We start from the raw sequence: 24,238 nt of genomic DNA on the forward strand, positions 1-24,238 counted from the left end.
TTAAAAAATGGGATTAATCCTAACCACTAAATTCAAAATGAAAATAATCTAAAATAAGATGCATAAAGTTCTTCAATCAAGTTATTTGCTTAAAATAAGGTATATTTCCACTGCAAGTAAGCTTGATCATGTGCTATTAGTTACATGGAAGATCATGTGTGCAAAACAAATGTCTGTTTCACCAGGAGTTTGTTTAAATGAAAGATGTAAAGTACCTAAAAAGCAGCAGATGTTGTGCAGACGTAAACAGCCTTTAACAGGATCTGTCCAGCTCCCAGCTGACGCTCCTACTACACAGCACTCCTGCTAATACTCCTTTGGCACTGCCTGGCACCATCAGGTGAGAGCAGAAGAAGCCAGCTTATCCAGCTTTAAATCATGTCTTTCAAATGTCCTCTCTTTCCTCCTGGGCAACATAAAGACCCTAATGAACAGCCTTTAGCGGTTGATTATTGCATCTAAACTTTACTGTGTGGTTTATGTTATTAAAAGAGCTGCTGAACTCATCTAAACTCTAAACATGAGTCAGCGTCCAAACCTTTTTATTGTTTCCTAGATAAGATAAGGCATTTTGTGAGAAAAAAAAATCCTTGTGTCGTCAGGGACCAGGGGAAAATTGGGTGTTATTTGCTACATTATATAAACAGTAAACTGTGATTGCAATGTGAATGAGTGCCTCACATCAATCACTCTATAAGCTCATTTACATGTATTTGGATCAAAGGCTGAGAATGACATTCAGTTATAAATCATCGAAGAGGAAGTTCTTTGGAAAGGAGACAGGACAAAGGGCAGAGAGTGGGTGTGATGAATCAATATTTGCTGTTTATCCTTTTTCAATCATATGCTGAACTTTTAATGCGTTTTGTATTGATTTATACCTACCTTGTGTTTGCATTGTTTATCTTTGCTTTTCTGCACCGTTGATTCTTGAACTGGGATAAGAACAAGCCTCCACTACATCTGATCTGACCTCTTTAGATCTCCCTACAGCACTGAATCCATGATTTTATCGTTCTATGACATAAATATTTTACATATCTGCCTCTCACCTTCTTTCTGAGGGGTGGCAATCTCCTCATCTCTTCCTTCCTTCTCAGCAGTGCAGTTATATCCCTTCTTCTTGAGGATGTTGCAGATCAGGATGCCCAGCAGACCCATAACACAGAAGACAGGCACCAGGGCAAACACTGCATACTCTGCCGTCTTTTCCTCCGTACTCCGAACCACCGTGCTGTTGGTCGGTCCTCCTGCCCCACTGGAGGGACCTTTTTCTACTGTGCGAACCTTTCTGACAAGCAACTCTGCAAGAGGATGTAGACAAGGATGGAAAGACGAATTAAAGGAACAGATGGATAGAAGCATTCGGAAGAAATGACAAGGTCCAGGATCTCACTTTTCAAGCAGGGACTTCCCTCATCTGGAGAGAGAAATCTGAATGAGAAAGAGAAAAAATGTAAGTCAAGTAGGTTTAAGCTGCTATTGAAGCAAAAAACAGTGAGGGAGCAGTTCTCACCCAGGAAGACAGTCTCCACAGACAGTATCTGAGGTCTGAGTGCCAGAAGTCTCCACAGTTCTGCCCAGGATCTCACAGGATGTGTGAATACGGCAAAGCTCAGAGTCGACTGCATCTGAAAAGCTTCCAGGTTGGCACGACTGACATTTCACTTCTTCAGCTGGACTCTGGATCTGCCCACAAGGCTGCAGAAAAATAAAGCACTTTAAAACTCTGAGTGGAGGACTAAAAAAAGATACAATAAATCCCCTTTGTTTTGTAAGACTGGCTTAGAATGTTATTGTCTTATATTTTTACTAAGCAGACCATATTAAAGGTTTTTGACAATAATTAGAAGCAATAAACAGATGTTTGATTGCAAAAATACTTGATATAATTTAACCATACTAAATCTTGGAAAAGGTATGGAGAACCTTTGCAATTTTTCTCATTTTGTCACATATTATAAACCCAACCCTTAATGTATTTAATTTTGAGGAGCTCCAACAAGAATTGCTGAAAGAATACATCAACAACCCCTGTTTCTAGTCTCTGAAAAGCCAAGCGGGGAATATGAAGACTTTAGCTGGACCAAACTCTAAAATGCACTCTTAAATAAAGATGCTTCTCCAGCCTCAATGAATTGATTGAATTGGTATCAAGTGACTGAATCATGTTTGCCTATTTTTGATTTATTTAAGTGTTCAAATTATAAACCTAATATATTAAGTTGAATAATATGTTTAATCACCTGTTCACAATTGAAGCAATTCATTTAAGTTGGAGCTGCATTTTCCTTTTAGAGTGTGCAAAACACCATGAGTGGAAGAAAAATAACATCCTATCACCCTCTGTATGATAACGCATGGTGGTGACAGTATCATGCTGTGAGGAGGCGCTTCTTTAATATGAGCATGTCCAATATTTATGGAAAACTGTATGATGCAAAATAAAGGGCAATCCTGGAAAAAACATGGTATTTTTGGCAGAGCCAAGATCTACATTCTGTCGGTTACACCCCACCAAACATACAACCGGAGCTATGATGGGATGCTTTAGATCAAAGTATGCTTGCGGTTTTAGAATGGCCAATAATCTTAGCCTCTAAATGTGAAAAACTGACGTCTCCATCAGTTTTTCAAAGTATTCCAGCTGTAAATGCAGCAAAGTACCCACCTTGGATGGCTCCTGGCCTGGCGGGCATTGCAAACACACACACCCTTCTCCCCACTGACATTGCACCACTGCAGTTACACCACAGCCAAACATCTAAAAGATGCAACAATCAGAGTCAGCGGACGAGCAAACACATTTGCAAACTTTAAAGCACATGCATGTGATGTAATCTACCGCGAGGAGGACGAGAGTTGAGCAGCAAAGGTGGTTCTTCATCATCTTCAAAGTGTTCCTCTATGTGCATATGATCTATGGGAGACGAAACACAATAAACATAAGTGTGCTGCAGTGCAAACACACAGACAACAGCTAAACGCTTATGGAAGTTCACAATCAAAGAAAAAAAAAAACAGCTGAGTCATTTAATAAAATAATCAAAAGTGGAGTGACTCCTGCAGCAGAGAGGTATGAAGTACCTACTAAGCCTGTAAATAACATTTACTATGAATCAGGACCTTTTTGTGTCCGCCCGTGAATGAAGAGGATTTTCTGCTGCTATATTTGGGCTTTAAAGATACTCACACACACTTCATGCAATGATTCATCCTGCAGCACATTTATTTGAAAGAGACATGCTGACTTTCTCAACATGTGACTTCAGCCAACCCCGAAAACAGTGATTTCGGATGTTAAGCTGCAGGTGTGGACATTTAAGATTCAAAGATTGACAGGAAAACATCAAACGTGCAAATCATTGATGGTTAAAGCTGTAAAATGTGCAGCAGTAGCTCTGTTTTTAGAGATATATATCCATATAATGTAGTTTAACACATGTCAAAATGTATAATTAATATGCAGACAAGCTGATACTGGAACTCCATGGTGATAAAACCACTCAGTGAGACCCGTAGTTTCATGAACCGAATAAAAACGCCACACTTTATTACCTTGAGATAAAAATCTTTAACATCTAATCAAACATGTCCAACTTTTATTAAATGTGATATATTAAATACCACTGGAAAAATCTTGATGATTTTCAGACTATATTCTCCAAACTTATTTATCTACATTATCCATATATCAAAGAAATTATTTTTATTTAACACTGGTAATGCATACGAATGAAAAAAATATATGATGTATTCCTCATGTTAACGGGGATACCAGAACATTAGAGTAATTATTTGCTAAGTAGGGTTCCTGTAGTAATTCCATTATTAGTTTTGAAATAAATATAATTTATTAGGAAAAATGTTGAGATAAAACATTAAGGATTGCAGCAAGAATTTCCCCTGCACAGCACTCTCATTCATAACCACAATTACAGGGCTGTGAATAAGCGCAACAACCCTAGTATTATCACGGTGGACTTGAAGCTGCCACCAAACAGCAAGGTAGGTAGTTTGCGGTTTGAGATGTTTCTTCAAAAGACACTCAAAGAGATTTCTCCATTTATTAGATTTTGTCCTTTTAGCAACAATAAAGGTTTCCTCTAAAGTTCTGCACATAAACATTAGCAAAATATTAAGAGTGCTTATCTATCTGCAGTTTCCTCCTAAAAAAATCAACAAAAACAAACTATAAATGAGAAATTGGTGGATCTGAAATTAGACACACAAAAGTAGAATTTAGACACAGCAAATCAAGAAGATAATGCAGATGAAGGAGATCAGCAATTTAAAGGTGAGAAGCAGACTTACCCCAGACTTGCAGCTGACCCACACGGTTGCTGAGGCAACCCAGTAAGGATGCTTGACTCACTAAAAATTAATCAAGACTAACTTTAAATATGCTTAAGCTTCTGCCGTTTATTTAAAAAGGTTCTGAAATGCTAATAATAAAACCTCACAAAGCAAAACTACTCTTATTTTATCCTAAACTAGTTACAAAAATGAGTCAAAACTGAGTTTCTGGCTCTTCAGTCCGACTGAATGAAAATCTCAGAGCACCTAGCCCTGTCTTATACAGTCAGTCTGCCCACAAACACACCCCTCACACCCTCAGGACATGCCCTGTCTGTCACCGCTGAAACCAACAACCTGCATGCACATGGCGCATGTGTGTGGGAGATGCTCGTTTAATGATGCTCTACACCTTTCAGTGAGCAGGAAAAACACATTGTTTTCACTGTTACTTAACAAGGACTTCAAACAATCACTGATAGAAATAAAAAAATAATTAGCAATACTGAACTACGACTCAAAACATTTGCCTTTTTAGTCTCCTTTAAAAATGTTATTAATCAATAAGTGTAACAGGTTTTCTGAGATCTCCAACATTTTTGTCAACCTTTCAACGTTTATGCTCAGTCAGCAAGAAATCAGCTGGTGACCTGATAATCTGTTAGTTTATTAACCCTTGAACTCGCCAGTCTGGAAGTTGCTGAGTTTGATGCTCATGGGAAGAAAGCTGGAAAGAAAAAGTTGAGGGCTGGATATGGGGAAGCGCTTTGATTAGCTTTGGCCTCAAAACTTTGAACACAAAAAACTTTTATTTGCATCTCTACAGAGGATTTGATCATTTTCAATAGATCGGTCTTTTGTTTCAAACCAACCAATGGCGTAACTATCGGTAAGCAGAGACTGCAGTTGCTAAGACCTCTTAGGGGCCCAGTCTTTGACACTTGGTAGGCAATTGTGGCCTAGGACGTCTCTTTGCAGATGTAATGGTGTGAATAATTCCTCTTAAACCCACCTGATATGAAGATGACTAACCAGACCATATTTATACCACAATACATAATGGTGAGCCGTTTAAACACGACACCAATAGCAAAGCAGACAGTGGTACTTTTAATTGCTATGTTAATAACTGTGTATAGTTAATTAGACAGTTAGTAAAAAATACGCTCATATAATATGTTTCATACTGTAATAAAGATCTTAAAAGAACAGTGTATTTGAATATTTTATTTTTTACATTACAACTTGGAATTATGGATAATCCAGAGCAAAAAAAACCCAGAACCGTTACGTACAATGTGTTAGTGACGATGGATACCCAAAAGAGGAACTTAAGCTGATTCCAGAAAAGAAAAAACAAAGAAGAGCTGCTGGAAGAACAAAAAAAAATTGCCAAAATAGGTGGACGCTGCTGTAACAGTGAGTAAAGATTGCGACCAGGAGATTAATGGAGAGAGCGTGGATGAGGAGAGGGGCTGTGAAACTCAAGGTAGCCCGATAAGATTCCTTCTACAGCAGAATCTCTAGTGAAGGTGAAGAATGATGAAATGATGAAGTCTGTATTTATGGCGCACGTTTCGTGTCGTTTGTCTGCAGCGGGATGATAAAAGGCAATGGTCTGCATCTCCAGGCCTCGAGAACTATAACCTGTAACTTTTAGGTGCAAATCAAATGATAGACTCATTTAACTTGATGAGGAGATAATTAATAATTTTATTCAGCTGTGTTGTTGCAGGAATGCACCTAAAGGTTTGAATGGCAGTTGATCTTATGCCTTTGGTTGGAGACCACTGGTCTAGGGTATAGGCATAAACATCTTCTCCAGGTACCCCCACCAGGGTTTCTTTGGAGTTCCAAGGATGCTCCTGAAACCAATCCCCTCCCCCCCTCCAAGGTGGGGAGGGGATTGGTTTCAGTTGGAAAGCCCTGGAAAACAACCAAAGGGAGGCAACCAGTGGAACTCCCAATCAGATGCCTGACTTACCTCAACGGTATCCCTCTTATACAATTCACTTAAATTCTAAGATCTCAAACTGTAGCTCATGATTATAGCGGTTCAAACTGAAAATAGTCCTACAAGTACATTAAAAGCTTTGCCATTAGGCTCCACTTTTTCTTGCCCACATCACAACAGACTATGATTGCCTTGATTACTGCAGATGTAGCCACAATTTATCTCTCCATCTCAAACTCCATCCCACTAATACTCATGAACAAGACCTCATGTAAGTCTGGCTCCTTTGAGGTACAGAGGAAAGAGCCCCAGTTATCTAGTGGGCCATGTTAACATGGTTTAATTGCATTTTTTATTATTTATTCTCTCATATTTAAGCCTATGAACCATTTGGGTAAAAAAGGCTACTAAACAATTTTGAAAGCTTGTCTTCCAGATAATGTTAATTTGCTGAAGAATGTCAACTTTTCACATTTTTCCCTTTGTTTCCACATATATTTTAGTACAAACCCTTAATAATATGCTACAATAATTAGGTATCAGGACTCAATAGAAACAAACTGAAAAACGCAGCTAAAGATTATATTAACATAGTGAAATCAGGACCAACCTAATAAAGTGAACAAAGTCTTTTTATTTCCATATGTTTATAAGGAGAAAACATGCAGACGCACATCTGAGTGCTAAGGTGTTTGCCAATGCCAAGCTGTGTCTTAGATAATTAGAGAAGTAAAATTTTAACGAGTTTATGATTTTAGTCTGGAAGGCAAGATCCTAGTGCCAGGGAAATGTTATTGCAAAATTGTTGTAAGAATCTAAGAACAAAATAACCACAAAACTTAAAAAAACAAAACAAAACAAAAAAAACTGCTAAAATCCAAATATATAAAAAGGGAAGTAGGAGAATAGAGTGAGAGTAGCTGGCAAGGCACTGCTCTGCTAAAACATCGGCCTGATAGCAGGGGGGTATATATAAATACAGAAGCCTTTGTTAAAATACAATACAGACCAAAGCATGGGGCTAATTACAAGTCAGACATGCGCACATGCATCTCCATCCGCTGTTACACAACTCCATGCATGCACCTTCACACACAGCTGAAAAAAAGCCCAAAAAAACAGATCGGATCAATAAAAACGACAATGATAGAGAGAGCAAAACTATAATGAGACCCACAATTAAATGCCTCTTTTTTTGGAGAGTGTCAAGTTACAAACTGGGTATTGCTACAGGGGTTGAGGAATGCTGGCAACCTTATAAGAACCTTGCTTGACCTCCAAGGCAGCTGTGCCTAAACGACAGTGGAAAGATTGAACACGCGGGCTACAGCCCTTGCTAATCATTTAGGTGGATGCTGAAAACACATGCAGCTAAAGTGCATTTAAATGTAAAAATAAACATAGAGCCCCGAAACTTTTTTTGGGAGTCAATTATTCAGCTTATGCAACACGGGTGGCAACAAAAGCCTCAGATTTTTGTGAGGTTTTCCGAACAAACCCACAAAAAGGCTCTTTTGGCCTCATATCTGAACGCTCTTATGTCCTCGAATGCCTTGTTGGCCTCTATAAACCCGTTGCTCTTTCACAAACTACAACCTGTCATACTTTTAACAATTGAAAATCCTTAATATGTAAATTAATATAACAGTTTGGGTACATTTCAGCTTTGCCTCAAATGAAACAAGCCTATCATGTTAGAAGCTTAAATATAAACCAGATGAATGGTTTAACTTTCAAATGTGCTTTTATAAGTCGTTGGAAACACTTGTAGTATTTTTTGTCAAAGAATTTAACCTTTTAATGAAGTGCCTTTCATATTCTTCTTTTGCAAATACCTCAAACTCAATCCGATTTTACAGCGAACATCTGTAAATATCAGTTTTTAAGTCTCTCCAGATATTTTCATTAAGTTTCTGTCTGGACTTAAACTAGACCACCGTTTTGATCATTCTGTTTTACAACTTTCTGAATGTTTACTGAAAGCTGAGTCTTTTTTTGTTTTCTTCTCCCTGGAAATACCTGTAATTCATTCCATATATCTCCCCATCAAACCAATTATCCTTTCTCTGTTCAAGAAAAGCACAATGCTGTCATGTTGCCCACCGGTTTGAAGATGTGTTTCTTATATTTTGCAATAATCTGCAATCTGTTTTTTTGGTCCTATATAATCAGAGTATCTTCTTCCACATATTTGTTTACAGTTTTCTTTTCCATAAATGGATTTCTTTCTGCTACTTTCTCTAAAGGACAGATTTGTGTAGAGCATAACTCATAGGTGACACATTCCCCAACCAGAGCTGTATATCTCTGTAGCGCCTCCAGATTTACCTTTGACCATTTGGCTTTGGTAAATACTCTCCTTCAGACGTTGTTTTAGAGCCTAACCCAGCTTTATACTTATGTTGATGTATTTAGCAGACACATTAATGCAAAGCGAATTACAATGTAGACGCAATATTACAGTTATCATCAATATGACAATAAGTTCTCTAGAGGAAAATCCAGTCAAAATCAGTGGTTACAGCAAAAAGAGAGAGATAGAGGGAAGTGCAGAATGAGTAGTAGAGGGGGTACAGAGCTATGGGTAAGAGTTAGGATATGAAGAAGAAGTTGGTCTTTAGGAGTTTCCTGAAGATAGACAGGGAAGCTGCTGTTCATGTAGCACTTGGTAGGTCATCCGAACCATCTACGAACAACGCATGAACACACTCTGGATTGTCTTAAGCATCGTGTAGAAACTGCTAGACGACAATCCATTGCTGACCGGAGTGACTGAGTTGTGGCATAAGCCTTTGCTGGAGGGTTCAAGTAGACGGCAGCCGTACCCTTAAGCACTTTTTAGGCTACCATCAGGGACTTGAACTTGATAGGGGCAGGCGGGGTAACCAGTAAAGCCCGATGAACAGAGGGGTGATTTGAGACTTTTTGGGCTGAGTGAAGACCAGACGCAAGTTCTTGATCATTTGTAACAATTTTATCGGCTAGTCAAGAGTGAGTTACAATAGTCAAGGCAGGAGATAACAATAGACTGCACCAGGAGCTGGGTAGCGTGTTGGCTTAGGTATGGCCAGATCTGCCTTATTTTTAGTAGTGTGAAATGATAGGATCGACAAACAGAGGTAACATGATCTTTAAAGGTCAGCTGATCATCAGTCATGACACCCAAGTTTCATGCTGCCTTTGATGAAGTCAGGGACAAGGATCTAGTCTGGATGTGAATATTGTGTTGTATGGTTGGTTTGGTCGAAAAACAAGCACTTCTCTACAAAATCAGCCTGGCTTGTTTCATGGTATCTTAAGCTCTCTAATGGACATGAGTTTTTTCAAGTCCATCCTGTTAAAGGTACTGTCTTAAAAAGAAGAAAGATTATGCAAGGAAAGCATTCATATAAGTGTGATAAAATGATAGGCTTTTAACAGCTCTCATCACAGATCTTACATAATCGAAGATGTAACATTTCTTTGCTTTTTATAGCATCGTCTGACATTTATGAACTGATTGACCCGCTCTACATGTACCATTACAGTCCCTGCAGGCCAAGGCCATGCCGTCAGTCCTGTAATTGCAATTTATTCTTTGTGTGTTTTTCTACTCCAAGCCTGGCTTTGATTAGAGTTACACACGGGTCTGCCATGTGCTTCAGACAGAAGGGTGCAGTCATATGAGTATGTGGTTAGGGGGCACAGATGAAGGAAAGAGAAGAGAAGGCAGACGAAGGCGAAAGGAGGCAGAGAAGCAGGATACAGCGAGGGCATTAACACTTCTCAGAATATCTCCCCAAACACAACCACAAAAAAACGTAAGAGACAAAAACACCCTCTGTGCTTTCGTCACTTTATGCGGCTGGATAAAATAAAACATCAAAACAGGATTTAAATTCCAAAGCAAACATGTTTAAAGACCACGCGTGGTGAATTTTCCTTGACGCTGTTAAAACAGTAATTACCTGACACCTTCTGCTGTGTTGTTTGACACATCCAAATAACAAGCCTCTACAACGTCAGATGACATGTCAAATTTTCTGTTTTGTTCAGAGAAGCTAAATATAGCACTAATAAAGAAGCAATGGTCAACAGCATGACAAAAACAGGGACATTATTCCGTTCTGTGGTGGCTTTGGAGGCGAGGACAAGCTAAACGTGTTTGGGAGCTATTTCTGGCTCCTTGATGTCATCTTGCAGCTGAGCTAAGAAATCCTCCTGGATGAAGCTGTGAAGGAGGGAAGGAACCACAGAAGAGGAAACACAAGAATGAGTGGAACTTCCAGGCCTTTGAGTCTGAGGTGACGGAGCAGCAGGGGGAAGATCATGGTCAGACTAAAACCCTGCTGGCTTCAAGCACACCGAGCTGTCTTTGTCAGACAGACCAGACAACTCTGGTTGGAAAGGAGGCACTATTATGCTTTTTGGTGTCAAGACAAGACAGACCAAAAGATATTTCAATAAAGGTTATACGTTACAGCATCTTTTGGGTGAGCAGTCTGGCGGAAACACGTTTTAGGACACGTTACCTTAGACCAGACCAGTTAGTTGTTCCTAACAACAACAGCCTCTACTTTCCAATTATATACCAGAAGAGTTCAGTTGGATTGTTTATATATCGAGCTGCATGTACCAGGTAGCCAATTTATGTCTGTTTGAGACTTTTGCTTCAAGATGTTACTGTAAAATATGTGTTGGCTAAATAAGTAAGTCTGACTAGTAAGTCTTTGTTAGAAAGAACTTTTTTTTTTTTTTAAATAGCAGATCATGAAAGTTTGCAAAGCTTTGAAAAGTTTAAAGTGGCAGGTTTTTGTCTCAGTCTAAATTTAAAATTTAATTTAAAATAGATTTCCCATTTCAGCTCAGATTAAACATTTGATTTGAGTAAGAAAAACTTTAGTAACTTTGCTGAGAGTCTATAAGTCTATACTAAAACTTTGCCGAAGCACCTTTCCATTTGGTAAAGATATCTTAATGGGAGCCTATAGTTGTTGTTTTTGTCTCCATTTCAGGCTAGGACAATCTACAATATCTATGTTCCTCTTGTTTAAATTTAGTTTTGGCCTATAAATGGACCCACTGTGCTAAAAAAAAAAAAAAAAAAAAAAAAAAAATTCTAATCCCTCCATCTCCCGCTGTACTATAAACTTTAGAGTTTTAAGTGAAAATGTATTTGTATTTTGAACATTTATAAAATGTTAACCATTTTGTGGCGAGGCAATTTATGTGTTAGGGGTCGCTAATGAGACTGAATTCCTATAACAGAATGACAATAATAGTGGCTGTAATATTTTTCTGATCTATTTTTACTATAATTAAAACTTTAAAACTGCTTCTCTGTTCTTGGCAAAAGTTTCCCACAAATGAAAATGCCTGAAAAAGATCTACCTGTCCTCTTTTTGTGAAAAATGTCCTTTTAATTTTAAAAACTATGATAATAATTAAAAATAAATATTAAAAAAAAAATCCAATATTAAATATTTATCAAAAATCATAAGTTGTCTCTTTCAAAGGGGCTTGAAACATTTGCAGCCCCAATATGATTTTGTTTTGTCTTTTTAAATTTTTATTTTTTTATTTTGTGTGGATTTGGGGCTAAAATGGAAACAAGAAAACTGCAAGGCTCTGTCCTAAAATCCCCAAAGCAATATTATGTGTGTAACATGAGTAGAGTGTAGATGGCAGGCAAAAACCTAACAGATTTAAATTTGGTTTCATTAAAAAAGAAAATCTTAGGTAAAAATGTAAGAATTCAAGAAAATGCTAGTATCTGACTCCATAGCTTTAGATTCACAACAGAGAAATCCTAATTCCTATGCGTTTTCAGTTCAGACGATTAACATTTATGCTTGTGTTCAGCCTAATGGCAGCACAGTCACTTTTTAAGTTGACTTGAGCAGAGATAGATTTCAGATATTCTTCACAATAAACAAACTAAACAAAAAAATGAGAGACGGTGGCATATTTTGGTGCCTCATCTGTCCCTCCTCAACTAAAACCTGCTAAAAATCTTAACTTTGAAGTTCTCCTGCATCTCAGTTCTCAAGATTTACCCTTAAAATGTCATATTAAACACGTCACTGAATCCTGTGAACTAAGCAAAGAAATGTGCATCAATCTGCAGAAACGCAAATGCATGATCTGGGTGAGCTAAGCTAAATGGAAAGATTTCCTGAATTCTCTATCAATGACTTTAAAAAAAAAAATTTCTAACATCTACTCATTGGACTACTCTGAAATTATTTTAGCAGGTGACCTAAACTGGGACTGGCTAAAACCTTGCTCAGATGAATTTAAGTCATTTTGTGATTCTGTCAATTTTACACAATTAATCAACTCTCCCACTCGTTTAAATCTTAAGTGCCATGAGAAATCCACATTAATTGATTTAATTTTGACTAATGTCCCGCACAAATTTTCTGCTGTTGGTGTTTTTTGCAATGACCTAAGTGACCACTGCGTTATCACTGCTGTAAGGAATACTAAGTTGCCTAAAGGTAAACCTCGTGTAATATGTAAGAGAAATCTTAAAAATTTTAATGAACAGGGCTTTTGCCATGATTTGTTTAATTGTGATTGGAGTAGAATGGAGCTGATTCCCGATGTGGAGTCAGCCTGGATCTTTTTCCGGGATAGTTTTCTGCAAGTAATAAATAAACACGCCCCACTAAAGAGATTTAGAGTTAAGGGGCGGGATAATCCCTGGTTTTCCTCTGAGCTTGGAGATATTCTTCATGACCGCAATTTAGCTTGGGCCAAAGCAAGAAAAACGGGCTCTTCGTCTGATTGGCTTGCTTTTAGACGGCTAAGAAACAAATGTTCTTCTTCTATTAAGAAAGCAAAATCTGATTTTTATCTGTCAGTCACTACTAATAACTTAAATGACCCCAGAAAATTCTGGAAGGCTATAAAATTACTTTCTTCTAACAAAGATAGTATCAATGTTCCTTCTTCTATTATGAAAGAGTCTGTAGTAGTTTATGACAAGCTAGAGATACTGAATCATTTTAATGAGCATTTTATTCAGTCAGGTTCTTTGTTTGACACTGTTTGTCCTTATGCTGTGACACCCTGTGGAGATGTGCCAGTCACTACGGGTGTTTTTAATCTCGTTCCATTTTCAGTGGCTGACGTTCAAAAAGCCCTAAAAGGACTGGTTCCTGAAAAACCCCCAGGACCTGATCTTATAGAACCCTATTTCTTAAAAATAGCTGCTGATTGTGTAGCACAGCCTCTAACGTACCTTTTTAACCTTACTTTAAAGAGCAACACTATTCCTAAAATCTGGAAATCTGCATTTGTTTGTCCATTACTGAAAGGGGGTGACCCGTCAAATTTAAATAATTATAGACCAATTTCTAATTTGTCTGTTTTGGCCAAAATGCTTGAATCCCTGGTGAGTGATCAGATGAAAGACTTCTTGCACGCCCAGGACATTTTATCCCCAGTTCAGTCAGGTTTTAGAAAAAAACATAGTACCATCACAGCTGCAATGAAGGTGATAAATGATATCTCTGTTGCTCGTGACAAGAAGCAGCACTGTGCATCACTTTTTATTGATTTGTCAAAAGCGTTTGACACGGTTGATCATGATGTTCTAAAGATTAGGCTTCTTAAATCAGGGTTTTCAAAGAAAACTGTCTCTTGGTTTTCAAACTATCTTAGTGACAGAACTCAGTGCATTAAGCATGATGGTGTTCAATCTGGTATTTTACCAATCTTTAAAGGGGTTCCACAAGGCTCTGTATTAGGCCCTCTTTTATTTACTATTTATATAAATGATCTTAATCGGCATGTGTCTGATGCAAATTTTCATTTTTATGCAGATGATACAGTTATTTACTGCTGTGCACCTTCTCTTAAACAAGCCATTGCACACTTACAGAATGCTTTTAATGTGGTCCAAAATACTTTGCTACAGTTGAAACTTGTGCTCAATGCAGAAAAAACTAAATGTATGCTTTTCACAGACCTTCGGAACAGGTCACTGAATGTTCCTTCAGTGGTTACTCTTGATGGTCGTGAAATACAGATAGTTTCAACTTATAAGTATCTTGGTATTGTCATTGATGACAACCTATCATTTAAGCCTCATGTTCACTGTCTAGTGAGAAAGTTGAGACTAAAATTGGGTTTTTACTTTCGAAATAAGCTGTGCTTTTCTTTTAATGTAAAAAAACGGTTGGTGGCATCCACTTTTTTAACTGTGCTGGACTATGGTGATATATTATATATGCATTCATCTGCTCAATGCCTGCAGATGATAGACGCAGCCTATCACGCATCATTGAGATTTATTACTAATTGTAAAGCTCGCACCCATCACTGTGAGCTGTATTCTCGTGTAGGGTGGTCTGCCTTGGCTACACGGAGGCTTTGTCATTGGTATATATTTATATATAAGGCTATTCTTGGTGCGCTTCCATCTTATTTATGTTCACTTCTTATGAAAAAAAGTACTGGTCATTACTCTCTCCGTTCTCAGGCTGTTGTCTTGTTTTCTGTCCCACGTGTCAGTACTGAGCTGGGTAAAAAGGCCTTTGCTTACTCTGCTCCCTTTACATGGAATTTGCTGCAAAATAACATGAAACTTAGTAAATTGGTTCCTTTGAATACTTTTAAGTTGAGAATTAGATGTTTTGAGTTAGACTCCCTCACATGTCAATGTTTTAATTGAAATTTTATTGTAAGTGCATATTTGGCTTTTATGTGTGTGTCTTTTATACATATGTAATGATGTGATGTAATTTTGATGCCTATCTTGGCCAGGTCTCCCTTGCAAAAGAGATTTTTAATCTCAATGGGTATTACCTGGTTAAATAAAGGATAAATAAAAAATAAAATAAATCTAACTTGGATGCAAAAGTTCAGACCATCCCAGTAGAGGCCTCCTAAAAACGCCAGTTCTGACACCCTGTCACAGCCCTGGGGAACACCTCTTTGTGATGCTCATGAGCATGATCCTAATCCCTGAGGTGCAGGAATACAATGTGAAAAGAACTGAGGTGGCAAAAGAAAGGTTTAAGGTAATTATACTCCGCCATTCATCAGACATTTGGTGGACGTGAAGATAATGTGCACATGTATGACAACGACGTGATTGGGAGAACCATACCCCCTGTTTGACTTCATGGAGGTGCCCATTATTGGCAGAAGGACGGCTGATTTACGCCAACACTTTGTACGTCGGTGCTTAGACAATGTCTCATTATGGGAAGCAAGTCTGATAAATAGGCAGGTGTCATTACTATAGAGATTTCTCAGTCAGTCTTCTGTGTCCCCAGGCCGGTGTGGTATCAGCCACGACCTCCAGTATAACTGCACGCCAGCATAAACTAATAAACTGCTCTACTCTAGTGCTGCTGGCGTACATGACCTTGCATCATCAGCTGTAACAAAAGAGCTGGACTTAAAGGGGGAAAAGAGAAGGTAAGGGTTGAAAATGCATGGAAGATATGATGCCTCAGAGAAGGAGATGGACGAGTTTGCATGATGTGAAGTGTGATAGCCACTATGCAAAGAACGCGAACACTGTCCATCAATATAAAGCAGATTTTACTCTACATCAAATATTGCAAAACACTTTAAAGTTATTTCATCAGCTTGAAGTCAGTAATCGTCTCTGCTGCAATCATTTTATCCTGATAAGCATATTCAGCTTAAAAAAGTTTCTTTAAAGCTACAGTGTGTAATTTTCAGCGACATCTAACGTCCAGACTGCAGACTGCAGCAACATGAACATCTCCCCCCCCACCGCTTCTCCCCCCCAACAGTACGGCGAGCATTACGGGACTAAATGTCTTCCACGACGTCCGCATCATCTACCTTCTCAAGTGATGAGGTTTGTTTACATAGATCATTTTACAGACAGTATTTCATTAGTCTGTGTGTTCAGTACTGTCTCAGTTCATCTCTCTCAACTTGCCGTAGTTACTTTCGAGCGTAATGGGCGATCTCGCAATCGCTAGTTTGTTGGCTCTGCGCTGCCGTAGTGCAAAGATGTCTGCCTCCATGGCTGCGAGACCCGCTCATATGTAATTATAAATAATAAATTCTAAGGCAACGCAAATATTAAGGTTAAGAGGCTGAGCTCGTAGATGATGATAAATAACATAGTTATGTATAATATATTACATTTCTGACTGTATATCCCTGTAATTATTACACACTGTAGCTTTAAAAAAAACCTCAACCTTAATGACATTGGAGCACATAATACAATACACTTTGCATCATCTCCAATTTCACAATTCACTTGACAAATATGGAAAAATATATCAGTAATTCTGATTCTGATCATCAAAAAATATATTTTTGGCTTTTTAAGTGGAATAAATAAACAAAATATGATCTACAAAGGTGTTAAAGGGAATTCTAACCTTCAACCTAAACAAATACGTGCAGGCAAAATTTTAATAATAATAAGGTGTATCAAAATAATTCTTGGCCTGAAAAACTGGTTATTACTCTTTTTATTATTGTTATTATATAACTCAGTCTTATCATGGTTTGGTGTACCTTCCCTGACCACCATATTTATCCATGTTAATGAGGCTGATGTAAAGCTGTTCTCCTGATGTTTACCATAACAACCTACCATTATAGTATAATATGTCACAACACATTCATACTTAACAAATTCTATTTTCCTGAACCTACATGCACAAACATGTGAAAACAACCCTTTAAGCTTGCAGTCTCAGTATGTGAAACAAATATAAAGGATTTAGTTAATGATTGTTTTAGTCATAGTAGAAATCTTTTTAAGAAGTTCACCTTAGGTGAGGAAAACAGAAATTTGAGCCGTCATCTTCCTTAGTCATATATCTCTTGATCTCCTGTAAGTTTTAAACGACTGAAAATAAATGTTTGATGGAAAAAAAAGCAAAAATAAAAGCACTGATGTTGCGCCTAACTTATAAATTTTTTGTGGTAAAGAAAGAATGATGCTGTAGCAGGGGAAAAGCTGGAATCAAACCTTTGACTCTCAATATAATTACCCTTTCCACTGACACCTTCCTGCATGGGGTTCGTTATGGTGAACAAATTTTTTAATGAAAATGCTCTTTCAATGATTTCCATCCTTTGATGCTGCTTTTACCTGAAATCTCTGAAGTTAACTGATCCATTGCATCAAGAAAAGCAGCTCTTGCTGTAAATTGTGCTTTAATATTGGCCTGTAAAAGGAATTTGATAAACATAGAGACTGCTGGATAAATCCATCCTACACGTCTGGTCAGCAGCAGTGCGTGTATCATATTGTTCCTCCCTCTGTTGCACTCGAATAAGGCAAAATTTCCAACAAGAGTTGCAACAAGTCCACTACTACAAACCCTAAAGCAGTTGAACCAATCAGCTTTTAGGTATGGAGTTAAATCGGTCTCAAAAAGATCCACAAGTGTACAATAGGATTCGTAAGTGCACATCTCAATTCACAAATGTGTATCACAGGAAGCTCAAATTTTTAACTTGACATTTATAAATGTGTTAACAGTTTCTCATATCTCATTTTATGCATATGTGAGTCTTTTTCAGACTGATTTAGCTCCATATTTAGGCCAGAAAAACCATTTATAGGAATTATCTGTAGTTTAATCAGAGTATCTAAATATGTAACTTTGTCTTTGATGAATCTGTTTAAGCTAAGACAGCCAATGTTACTTTAAAGAAAAAAAATGTAAAAAGCAAAAGAATCTGATTGAAATAAAATCAATACGATATAATTTTACAACCCTGCTTTTTGCCCTTTGACATGTAAAAAAAAAACAACTAACCACAGTCAAACAGAAGATTTATTTCAAAATATATTTAGGTTTGTAAAATTATACTGCTTTGAGTTTGATTCAATAAGTTTAGCTAACAGAAATGAGAGGTTCAGTCTGCTGCATTGCTCTGCTACTCTGCAATTACTGAGCCGCTTATCTGGAGCTCTCTAAATATGAGGGATTGCAATTTCATCAAAACATCACACACACACACACACACACATCTTGGCTCTGTCAATCATTGTGCCTTAACATAAAGGCCCGGATCTTGATGATTTGTTCAGGCAGCTAAACGCCAGCAGAAGGTCAGCAACAGGTTCAACTGTTGGATTGTGGTTATACTCAGAATAGCGTTCCTGAAGCAGAACCTGCTTTTTCCATCTCTTTAAAATAACTGTTAGCTAACAGAAGTCAGTTGAGCGTGAAAGGGAAGCTCGCTCAGATAGAGAGGAAAGGTCATCGGGTAAAGCAAGTTCTGCTTTTACTCTGATGGATTTACTTCAGAGGTTTTTAGAGCTTATATATCATAAATATTAAAGATAATTACCCCAACATAAATAAACTGCATCATAAATATAGATGGATTTCTAGAAAAAAAAACCCTTATGAAGAAATAAATCAATAGCAATTTAAAAGTAAATGGGACATTTCTTGCTAATCTATAAAGCAGTGATCTCATTTGCAAGTGTGATACAACAGATTAGAGTTCATAATTTAAATGAAAATTAACCATACACATATTCCTAGCTATGCATAAACTGCAGCTCTCTTTCACTTTTATTATCTCCCTTACTTTAAGATCTTTATTTGGATTACGGAAGTTTTCTAGATATTTTTAAATAATGGATAACCTATACATTTTTTTGGAAGCTTTTTATGTGGGAGGGCTGTTTAATTTTTCTTTGTCATATTTAATCAGTAGAAATATTTGTGTTTTCTTTATAATATTCAATTATCAGAAAAAGAAACATAGAAAAATAATCAATGTTTCGCTATGATACAATTGGCTTTTGCATCGTGTTTAATACCTCTTAGAGAGAGTAAATAAAAATAGAAGTCTCAATAAATTAAAATGAAGTCTTATGAAGTCTTAAATGAAGTATTACTGCCTGTCAGTAATGAGCTTTTAAGGACAAGTTTAAAGTTTACAGTATTTTTTTAATCATTTGTTGTTGTTTTTTTTATTAAATTAAAGAAACACCAAATTAACTTTATATTTTCCACCAATATAAACTTAATGTGGTGTTTCTTTAATCCAAACAAGGCCAGATATTTATATACACTGGCACAATTTGGAAGGAAGTTGCAGAGAATGCTTTTTGTTGCCCTCTATGATGCATAGATAAGAAGCTTTATTGCTGCAAAAATATCAAGTGCTGAAATGCATTGGTTCATTTGAACAACATAAATAAAGGCTTTACTATCAAATGAGAATTTGATTAACTAGTAGAAAATCTGGGCTGATATCAATATCTGATATTTATATTTCCGTTATGGCCGATTAACTGATATTTGACAACATCATATATTTGCTTATCCTTTGGAAATAACTATAAACTGCAGCCTCATATAAATCAACATCCATTTTACTGGTATGTTTAAATGTCTAAATGAGCCAATACTGATGTTAGTGTTGATATATCATGCATCCATAATTTGGAGACATTGACAAGAAGTATGTTTGGAGGATTCTAAGGTGAAAAACTCCTTTGTATGCAGCTGCTGTTGTGTTTTATTTTTCCCACGGAAGCATTTGATAAAAATGGATGAACACAAAGGACTCGGCGTGGATAAAACTTTAGTTACAAAAGAGCAGAGACATCCTGGAAGTGACTCATTTTTCACAGCATGACTTTCAAAGAAGTAAGATGGAGACCCTCTGCAGAACGACCTGTTGCCTACGGGCTGTATAGAAAGGGGAAGGATGCAACATCTTTATGTGCAACAGTTGATGTTTAATCAAGCTTTCATGTGTCCCGCATGAGTAAGAATGTCAGGAGGCTTGGGCTTGTCTGCACGCTCATGGCGGCGTCTGTTCATGTTGAACCCCCCCATAATTATCCAACCATTCTCCATGCGTGGATGCTGACTGAGCAAGTTTGGATCAGGATCTGTGACTGGTAGCGTAGGGGGAATTTCTTTTGGCACAAAAGCCTGGCAGACAGTTGAGAGGCAGGCAGCTGGAGCTCTGGCATGGATAGATGTGGGGCAGAATTCCTAGCCACTAAGTTTCAAAGATGGTGGAGACAGATGACAGGCTTAATTTGAGCTTAAGTCAAGTCTTTGACTGCTGCATGCCCTTGCACGCGCTCAGGCAGCGGTGAGGCATTGCAAATAGTTTATGATCCTCTACAAATTCTGTCTTCATTTAAGGATAGCAAAGAAGATAAAAGAATGTTAAAACAAACCCTAAGCCATAGATATGGTGGATAAGGACTACTTTCTTTAAAGCTCCATTAAAGGGAAGTAGCTGAAGCAGAATAAGTGTTTTAGGGTGTGTGTATAATCATACATCAGCATACACAGCATACACAGACTTTGTTTTAGTCTGTGTATGCCACTTATGATGTCTTTTGTGAAATTTTCTAATCCTTTTTGGAATTCTGATTTTTCTGAGAATGGCTCTTAAGTATTTTTTCTTCCAACTATAAAGAATATTTCACATCTACTGAACACCCTTAGTCAACTTTTCCAAGTCTGAGCCAGGAAGGAGATGGGATTTCTCCCACAAGGTCAGAGGTCAGTTTCTCCTCAGATGGATGAGTTCAAGTGTCTTGTTCTTTTCTTAACGACTGACTGCAGGATAGTGCAAGAAATGGTTGGATTTGGGACTTATTTGCAGTAATGAGAGCCATGTTTCCTTTTGTTGAGTTTATCCAAGGTGGGACTTTTTTTCCATTCACTCTCGTCTCCTCAATATTTATATTTACGGTCACCAATACAGCTGAAGCTCCCCCTAAGAGACTGGAAGAACTTGAAATAGAGTCACAGCTCTAGATGGTTGAGGTGGTCGTCTAATCGGGACCTGTCCAGGAGACATGTTTTAGAGGTTTTCCTGTCCTCACAAAGAGGAAACCCCTGGGAAGTGCCTGAAGAGAATACATCCACTCTAGCAAACCTCCCAGAGAAAACAAACAGACTGAAGGTGGACAAAAAAATGTGAGCGAAATGGTAAACCTGCAGCTTGCAAAGAGCTTTCTAAGCAGCATTTTGCCCTCCCAGACTGTTTTAGCTTAATCAGAACTGATAAATCCTTCCTTCCTGAATTATTTTCAAAATAATCAATCAAAACACATTTAAAAGCCAAAAAAAACAGTTTCAGCAAATGTCATGAAATTATATCATGATGATGACGCTCTTTCCTGAAATACAAAATTGCCTAAAGGAGCTTTTATTTACAATAAACATGCTCAAATATTGTGAAAATGGTTATGTATTATTTTTCTCTAATTAGGCTAAAACAAACCAATAAACATCTTATATTATATGTGATAATAATCACGTGCAATAAGACAATGCAGTTTTTTGTTTGAATGTAAATTGTGCATTGTTCAATTCGCTGTCTCAACTCCACAGTAAAAAAAAAATGCACTTATTTTAAGAAAAACACTTATCTGATTACACTTTTTTTTCTTTTGCAGTGAAAATGTAGAAGTCCCTCTGCTGATGGATGTGCGGTAATCGTGTATGTGCTATAGATGTGTGTAGGTGTGAGAGAGAAGAGCAGTGGAAAGCCTCTTATTGAAACAAGTGTGTTGGAATTTGGATTCAGACAATGGATGCCCTCTACTAAAGATGACAATCTCATCTGCCGCTTGCTGGTGGATTATGAGCGCGGAGCACTCACTGGGGTCAGCACTGCCAAAACCACTGTAGTATAAAATGATGATGAAATACAAAGTACATTTATGACATCAAGAGTGATGTTTTTTATATATTTGTTAAAAAATATTTGTTGTTTTTACAGCATGACTCACTCAACCTATTTAGATGCACTTAAGCCAATGAAACTTGAAATTTAGTCTAAAGTTTGGACAACGGCCATCATTAAAAAGTGAGGAGGACGAGGATCACATAGCAAGTGAGGTCGACACCATGGACATCCCATACCGATGGACTATAAGATACCTTTACTTTTTCATTGGAGATTATCTTGTGGGAAATAAGTGTAATTCTCAAAGTAATTTGTGTATATAATGTATATGAATTTAACATTTAAAAGTAGTGTGCAGATTCATAATCTAAATGTAACCCTAATGACCTTTGTGATGTCAGATGTTCTTTTGTAAGTTTGTTCTACCCCCTGAGTCTCTGAATCTCCTAATAAAAACTGTCAACAGCTAAAGCATAAGCCAAAAAGTTATTTTAACAAACTGCATTTAATTTCTGAAACATTTTTTTTTAACCTATGTCAAACAGATATGTGGATACTAATAGGTTAAAAAGAAAAACAGATTAGAGTGCACACCTTTGCCGGAAGGACCATGTATAAACATAAAGTCACTGAGCTCTCGAGAAGGGAAGACTGATTCCTCCCCTACCAAAAACTCTCATGAAACATTCAGCCACTGATTAGAAAAAAAAGAAGTGAACAGATAAAATAAAATAAAATAAAAACTTGTATTTATAGGAAAAAACGTAATAGTTGAGGAAAAAGAAAGAAGATTTTGGTGATGGAATGGTAACTACAGATAACTCAAGCAGTAAGTAAATATATATATATATATATATATATATATAACCATGCTCTAACCATGGTATATAGTCTGCTTTTGTGTGAAATGAAGGATAGGGTGTTTATATTCTCTCCTTCCCATCCAGCAAGTTTTTAGTATTTGCTCAAATTAACTCTTTAAGTTTAATGTATATGTTGTTGAAAAAAATAACCATAGATTAACTTAAAGCATTATATCCATGTATTCATCTATATCTTTTTTCATTTTTGTTTTTTTTTAGTGTGATCACATTGGATTGATTGTTGTATGACATGGTGAATTTCAGGCTTATGATGTTGCAAACAGCTTTTATCTCACTCCATTGGGTACTGGTTTGTAAGGTATTTAACCTACTGAACTCAAGCATTTCCCTTGACTACCTTCTCACCAAATAAATTGCTGCATAAAACTTGATCTTATGAACCGGATAAAGTTTTACATCAATACTTTCCTCTCCTGTACCCCTGCTGTTTAGCATCACGGCCAACAACATGCATCCTTGCTGTAGCATCATCAATCTCTATTGCCTGATCACTATTATTTTTCACACAAATATTTAGCTACAGTACTTGATTTTCATCATGTTGTAAATGGGATTGTTATCTTTCATCCTGAATGCACAGTTTAAATAGAAAGGTATTAAAAAGCGATATTATTACAATATCAGTTTAACAAAGTAAAAAAAAAATATATATATATATAGCAAGTTGTGTGTGGTAATAAAATATAAAAAGAAAGTCTCTTATGAAGCAAATTTAAGTTATTTTTGGGTGACTAAAACAAAAAATCAAGCTGCATTAAATATAAACTACAAACACTAAACTCCTCAACTTTATATCACCGCCTGAAATAATTAAACAAAAACAAAAAATAAATATATAAACTGCCAAATGTCACCGCCTCAGTCTAAGTGTAAATACCAGCCTTTTACCATCACTATTACTATCACTACTGGCTGTTTAAACCGTGCAATCCAAAGGAAAGTCAGACCACCACAGTGCGTAAAAGTGGTGACACCGGGCTGGAGCGCAGGCTCTGTGGCGCGCAAACATCCCACAGGAGGAAACTTAACTACCTGCTGCAGCTGCTTCCTCTTATTCCATAGAGTGTCCCAATAAACTTACCCGATCGGTGAATGAATGTAGCTGAAATTAACAATTAAAAAAGGAGCATAATCATCATCATCATCGGCTCCGATGGGCTGAGCTGAGCTGGCAGGTGCTGTTAGATGGGGGATGAAAACCACAAAGCCGGTTAAGCGAGGATCCCACCTCCCTTTCTCCCCCTGCTCTGTGTGTGTGTGTGCATGTGTGTGTGTGAATGAGAGGACACAAACGCTGAGCTGGCTTACAGGCGGTGAGCTCACTGTGCGTCATGGTTGCAAGCTGAAACCCCCATCACTGTGCGCGTGTTCGCTCTCATGATGGTCGGGATCTTTCCCAGGAGAGGTGGCTGCAGGTCACAGTCTGCTTGCAGTTGACAGACAGAAGGAGCTCAGGAAAAAAAAAAAAATTGAAATCTTACAG

General features: G+C 37.3%; 1 protein-coding gene across 2 annotated transcripts in view; it reads right to left on the minus strand.

Annotated features, from left to right (window-relative positions):
• The window catches only part of relt (RELT TNF receptor), a 32,310-nt gene extending 8,323 nt beyond the window's left edge, over positions 1 to 23,987 (minus strand). The window contains exons 1-6 of one of the 2 annotated variants that reach the window (XM_038294897.1): positions 23,837 to 23,987; positions 2,846 to 2,920; positions 2,672 to 2,764; positions 1,517 to 1,701; positions 1,397 to 1,434; positions 1,053 to 1,304 (exon numbers count right to left, since the gene is read on the minus strand). In XM_038294897.1, the coding sequence (XP_038150825.1) occupies positions 1,053 to 1,304; positions 1,397 to 1,434; positions 1,517 to 1,701; positions 2,672 to 2,764; positions 2,846 to 2,890 (613 nt within the window). In that variant the 5' untranslated portion in view covers positions 2,891 to 2,920; positions 23,837 to 23,987. Of the gene's footprint in view, positions 1 to 1,052; positions 1,305 to 1,396; positions 1,435 to 1,516; positions 1,702 to 2,671; positions 2,765 to 2,845; positions 2,921 to 4,314; positions 4,552 to 23,836 lie in introns of those variants that run through there. The other variant, XM_038294896.1, reaches the window with a different exon arrangement.
• Positions 23,988 to 24,238: the final 251 nt, after the last annotated feature.

This window comes from Cyprinodon tularosa, unplaced genomic scaffold (assembly GCF_016077235.1).
Source record: "Cyprinodon tularosa strain WSP-4 unplaced genomic scaffold, ASM1607723v1 ctg348, whole genome shotgun sequence".
NCBI lineage: Eukaryota > Metazoa > Chordata > Actinopteri > Cyprinodontiformes > Cyprinodontidae > Cyprinodon > Cyprinodon tularosa.